The following is a 6537-nucleotide window of genomic DNA, read 5'->3' on the forward strand; positions in this document are numbered from 1 at the left end:
GTTTAATTCCATGAATCTCTATTGTTTTTGTTTAAACTATAAAATCTGTGACATATTAAAAACATAGGTTATAATTTTCAATTAAATTTCATGGATCTCTACTAGTTTTATTGGAAATTTGAAATACGAATCAATTAGCTATTTTTGTCAACGTAGGACACAATTCCCTGTGTGTTTTTTTGAAGTTTGATTTTATTTTATCTTTTAAAAAAGATTTCATATGACTGGTATTTGTATATGATAATCAATAGTATATTATTATAGAAAATCATGATAATTGCATAATAAACAAGATAAATCAAACTCCAACAGAATATTTTTTCCAAACAAACTAGTAGGGAAAATAATTTCCATACACCCTTACATTTAGACTTTATTTCCATAATAATAATAGTTGTAGAACATGGTGCGAAAACAATTGTAAACATGATCAAACACACTAGATTTACTATGAATTTAACGCAAATTATTCAACTCAAAATCTATTCAACAATCCTTCTTTGTAGATCAATTCATAGCATGTTTGACGACTCCCGGGAAATGAGTTTTCTCTAAGTATTCATCCCACTTAATACACATTGGATCGAAATTGAGCATATCCTTATGAATGTCACCACGCCCTTTTATAGCCCTTCGTAAATTTTCAGCATTAGCATCATCGAAACTGCCAAAAGAAACCGAAGTGATTAATAATAATAATCCCTCTTCAATGTAGCATTTGAATCAAAAATAAAGTCCAAGTACATACATCCCTTTGAAAAATATATAAGGCTTGTAAAGGTCAATCAAACGCAAGGCATGGTTCAGTCGTCGACTTTCTTTTGTATATAAGTTCTCCAATAGGTTGCAAGAAACTATGTTAGCGAACTTTAGAATCTGAAAAAAAGAAAAAGAAAAAAAAAGAAAAAAATCGGAAAAGAAAAATTAGTTATGTAAACTATGTAGGATATAGTAAAGAGGAAGCCCCCCGTCAATATCATTCAAAAACTAACCGTGAGGAATGGTGAGTAGCGGGTTGTAATGAAATCACGGTAGCTGGCTATGGAATTTAAGGTTTTAGGTTGCCCTATTTTGATAGCTCTCCCTCTTTCGTCAAGAAGTGGATTTTCAACTAAGTAACGATGCATGATCCACTTGAGCTCTGAAAACTTCAAAGGATTCCTTCGTGACGAGCCAATGTGATAGACTAATAGATCACGCCGTTGATGGTGATTAGGTTGAACCGCTATCGCAGTGAGCATACCATTTACCACCATGTCACATGGTATCTACCAACATTAGAAAAGTCTAACTCAATAGTAATACATATATTTTTTTTATTGTAGGAATCCTCAACCGCTACATATTCACTGCCCCATAGTCTCACAATGTATACATAAAAATAAAAAATAAATAAATAAATAAATAAAAATTGTATGTATAAAGTATACATAGTGACTCATCATGTATATAGTATGAAGACTTAAGGACTGAGATTTTCAATATTTTTTAAGATCCTACTGATTTTTTTTGTATATGGCCACTGTTCCAACGCTCAATAGCTATAGTGAGGTATACATATAAGTGTATCTATAGCTCTCGAGTGTTGGAGCCGTTGGTGGGAAAATTTGGGGCTGAGAATCCCAACCCAACGAGGCATATATAATTCATTTGCGCAAAATTGAATAGTGAAATATATATATATATATATAAACATATCTATGTACAAGATATTGTTTATATAGGTATTGCGCATATAATGCAAATGAAATAAGATGTCGTCTAGGAGAATTGTATCTTACCAAGTCAAGTACTGATTCGGGATCGCCAACAAAAACTTCAAATTTGCGTTTACCATATGCAGCAAATATGCTATCCATAGTTCTGTTTCGCATAATTATCATGAGAATGTTGTAAGTTTTGAGTTAACTATTTTATGACAATGTAACTTTTTTACTAATCAACATAAACTTGCAACAACAACAACAACAAGATAAAAATGAAAATTAATAAATCTATCCTTTCTATTTGCATTATTAAGAAATTGGGTAAGGCTTGCCTATGCTTTCTAAGACTTTATACATAATCTCACATGAATATAATAAAGAAATTGCGAATTTTGCAAACTTGTAGGATATATTTTTTCAACAAGATAAATAAATTAAGGACATACGTGATAATTGAGTATATGAGTGGAGGATCGTTTTTACAATTTTCTCATAGGACAAGGCTTGCCTAGTCCCTAGCCAATTTTTGGTTGGAGCGAGTCTGGGTTGGTTCGAACTGAACAACTTTACGTAGATGCAAAATATAGATAGGTTTCAAGAAATTTTTTAATTAGAGTGGAAAAAAAACATAAAATTATTTGTATACTAAACCTAATTCCTTAAAACAAATAAATTAATTAAATTTTTTATTACATGGTGAAAAAATATAAGCCAAACCATTACCTTAAGCCTTCAATCCAACCCGGAAATGGCTCTTTGTATGTACTCGTTATGATAGTCGGGCGTAATATGATCACTCTTGCCTTTTCTTTGAAGCTTTCTACTAACATCTCCCCCATTGCCTTTGTAAATACATATGTGTTTGGCCACCCATGCATCAATGATCTAATTGCAAAAAATTTCGATTTAATTAGATCCAAAGTAAATTGAAAAAAAATATATATATATATATATATATATCTTAATTTTTGTTCAACCTTTGGGTGCCCAAATCCTTCATAGCCCTTGAAATTTCTCTTTCCGTTGCCTTGACCTCTCCAGATTGAAGCTCTTCCATTTTTTTTTTGATAATAGTCTTCTCTGCATCGAAGTCTATATACGGAAGTTTGGATCCGTCGAGTGTTTCACCCATACAAAATGGTATCTCGGGTATGACCCCAACCCTCATGCCGTGCACATAAGCTATTAGATAAATTACACATTAGAAAAATAAAATTTATGAATTAGTAGATGAATTAAATCGCAAATATTATAAGCGTGCATTTAGTTTGAATCAACGACAATTAATAATAGCATAATTTATGGATGATTCTAACCGGTGGATACATGAAGCAATGTATCGAGTTTTGGACATTTCATCGCGAAATCTCGAACATGCATAGCTCCTAGAGTGTTGATGTTAAAGGAGACATCGTATCTACAGAAACAACAAAAACATGTATATTATTAATTTTTAGGATTAATATTTATTAAATTAAGAAAAATATCTATTATTTATGAATACAATATATATTATTAATGGATGGATTGTGTATATATAATAACATGGGTTGTAGTTATTATACTGAATTTTTACTGCTCACAATACAATATAAAAGATAGCACATCATTTTTATTAATATAATATAAATGTATTTTACCAAGTTCAATGTTAGTTAGATTAGTTAATATTTTTATATTTCAATGCAACAACAAGACGTTACTTACAACAAGTAGTTTTGTTGGTTGATTAATTGGTCATATTTTATTCATGAAATGACTTAGATTGATATTAGTATAAATACGACAATATCATTCTATTAGATCGAATTAATACATTAGATCTAATAATTACTTTGTATTAGAATTGAGAAATTATATGGCTTATATTTTAGTATTCTCTTATTTATTAACTGTCTACAATTTAGGCATAATATAATCATTCGTTTAGCCATTATCACCACAGCACATATGTTCATTGATGTCATCATATAAAATATGTTTATACTAAACATATTATACATAAAACTGTCAGCACATTGTTTCAACTGATACAACCTATGTTGTATTGATTGAAACAATATGTTATCTGCTTATTTATTATCTGTTGATTAGTCAATTTTCCTCAATTAGCACCGTACCCCTCTCACGTACATAATTATACATTCTAATATATAAACATATAGTATATGTGATGTTTTAAATTCCATATATATATATATATATATATGTGTGTGTTATATTTGATATGATTTTTATAATTTTTCGATGTAAAGTACCAAAACAAGATCAAAAGCATAACATGTATATCTATACTACCCTATAATTAATTGTATTATCGAATTTGTTTAATTACTTTTGATGTTTGGTGTCGAGTTTTTATTTGAAAAGTGGTAGATATGACATTATGAAGATAAAATAATATATTTTTATAGAGAATTGCGACGATCGCATAATAAATGAAACTGAAACCTAACTTCAAATAAACAGGGTCTTTATTCGTATATATTATGACTCAATGTATTAATTATAATATATACCTGTCATCGAATCTAACCGTTGCAGCTGAATTGACGATGATATCAAGTTCTAGAAACATTTCTTCTCTTAGCTGTCGATTAACTATCCCCAGATTATTCTGCGATACATCGCCTGACATTGGAACAATTTTGGACAATATAGCTGAATCGAAGTTTGATCTGTGGCCTTCCCTCAAAACTCGAAAGAGCTCAGTGTTGATAATCTATAAACACAATTCATTTCTGTTAGCAGGTAAATAATGTAATATGTTCGGCGCTAAGGATCCCATTAACTTTTTATATAAAGACATAGTACAAATTAAAGGGGAAAAAAAACAAAAATATTTATATTAGTATCTTATAATACTATTGTAATAACATTTGCTTAACAAATTATACAAATATAAGAATATTTTTAATATTAAGTACAATTGCACAAAAGGTAAATGAGACCCTTAAAACCGGACGGAGGGAGTATAAAATATTTTTGTCATGCCTTGAATTTACCTTGTAATAGAGAACTTCCAGAGGAAGATTATATTGGGATGCAATAGATCATTTGTTGATTTAGAAAAATTGAGACAAAGAAAACTTTGATCCATTTAATTAGTTCGGCTATAACCCTCCAACTATACGTCGAGGGGTCATAGGATTGGCGGTAGACCTTGAATTCATAATCATATCGATGAATGATACTTCAACTCGAAAGTTCAAACTAAAATTGTTAAGTGTTTGGTATATGTTTTGTAAATTTAGAGTTTTTAGTTTTTTTTTTTTTTTTTAGGTGAATTAGTGGTTAGATGTAATATTTTTTTAAGTAAAATTAGTATATTTTCATTGGGAACAACAAATTAAAAATATGTGAAAAATGCAAAAAAAATCTAGTTAAATAAAGGGTTTTCTTACTTCTTCTTTAAGACGTTCTTCACTAGTTTTTTTGTCGTTTCCTCTTATTAGAAGATACATTTTCTTGATATTTGGTTGGAGTCGAAGTATCTTCTCTAAGAAAACTGTTTCAATCAATGAAGAGAAAGAAACAAATGTATGTGGTTAATAAACGAAAAAATCACTAAAAATAATATGGAAAATGGAAGATAAATAGAGAAAACCCTTCGCGACAAAGCCCGTGGCTCCGGTGATGAGGATACTCTTGCCTTCAAAGTATTTAAAAATTGCATCTTCCTCCATTGCAAAATGACTTAGGTAAATGAGTGGGGAGAAATTGAAATGAAATATTAGCAATAAATATGGGATTAAGGGCTTGAAATAGATGTAGAGCAAAATTGCTTTTGAACTAGAACAATATATGCCTCTATATATAGAGAAATACCAAAAGTTAGTTATATGTTAAATTTTTTAGTTTGGTAGGATATGGTAGTATTTGCATGGCTTGAGAAAATATGGGTGTATTGAAAAAGAAGAAATATTTGATGTGATACAAATATTAATTATTATATATACATATATATATATATATGAGTGTATTTATTTATTTTTAAATTGAAATATATTTTATGTTAGATATATAAAGCACATCGGTAATATAAAATATATATATATATTTACATTGAATTGTTCAACAAATAAAATATGTTCTTTTCATTTCATTTCAATTGTCTTATTTTTCTTTCTTGTTTGTCTTTCTTTTGGTAAAATTTACTAAATCTAAACATATTTAATAAATATAAATCAACTTAATTAACTCCATACTATATAAGTCATACTTAACCCACTCAAAACACTTTTATTTATATTTATCTTCTCTACTACATAAACAAATATTTGTATCCACATTTAAAACTCCTTTTTATAAAATTAGTTTTATTTTAATTATAAATATGTATTTTATTTACTTGTATAATTTAAAATTTTATTCTCTATAAAATGATATATGTATTGCATATATTTAATTAAGATATTATATATAAAATATTCAAACACATAATTTAAATTTATTTTAATCCTATATATTAAAATTCTTATTTTAAAATTACCAATAATACTTTTATATAAAAGTGCCCCAAATCAAACGAGGATTATGTATTGTGTTAATATATATATTATATTTTATTATAAAGGAGAAAACTTATCAAAAAATTAATAGTGTAAAAAATACACCCTATTTAAAAAAAAAATGCTGATCTTATATGTTTTTTAGGAGGTAAAAAAGAATGGGAATAGAGTATATGGAATACAACCCTACATCCCATGTTTTCTTTTCTTTTCTTTTCTTTTTTTTTTTTTGACACTTGAAAATTAGATAAATAAATAATATTTTACAATATATATATATATATATATATATATATAGAGAGAGAGAGAGAGAGAGAGAG

The 6537-nt window shown here is 28.1% G+C and overlaps 1 protein-coding gene across 1 annotated transcript; it reads right to left on the bottom strand.

The window, feature by feature from the left end:
- Positions 1–287: 287 nt before the first annotated feature.
- LOC127244264 (fatty acyl-CoA reductase 3-like) lies at positions 288–5501 on the bottom strand. Its single transcript, XM_051264720.1, has 10 exons — positions 5314–5501; positions 5111–5214; positions 4226–4428; positions 3023–3123; positions 2684–2888; positions 2430–2591; positions 1782–1863; positions 993–1268; positions 749–876; positions 288–664 (listed from the first exon to the last, which is right to left on the bottom strand). The coding sequence occupies exons 1-10, from the start codon at positions 5390–5392 to the stop codon at positions 508–510; spliced, it is 1497 nt and encodes a 498-aa protein (XP_051120677.1). The 5' UTR covers positions 5393–5501; the 3' UTR covers positions 288–507.
- Between the last annotated feature and the right edge of the window lie 1036 nt (positions 5502–6537).

The sequence above is a fragment of the Andrographis paniculata genome, unplaced genomic scaffold, assembly GCF_009805555.1.
Source record: "Andrographis paniculata isolate CXL003 unplaced genomic scaffold, ASM980555v1 Contig9END, whole genome shotgun sequence".
NCBI lineage: Eukaryota > Viridiplantae > Streptophyta > Magnoliopsida > Lamiales > Acanthaceae > Andrographis > Andrographis paniculata.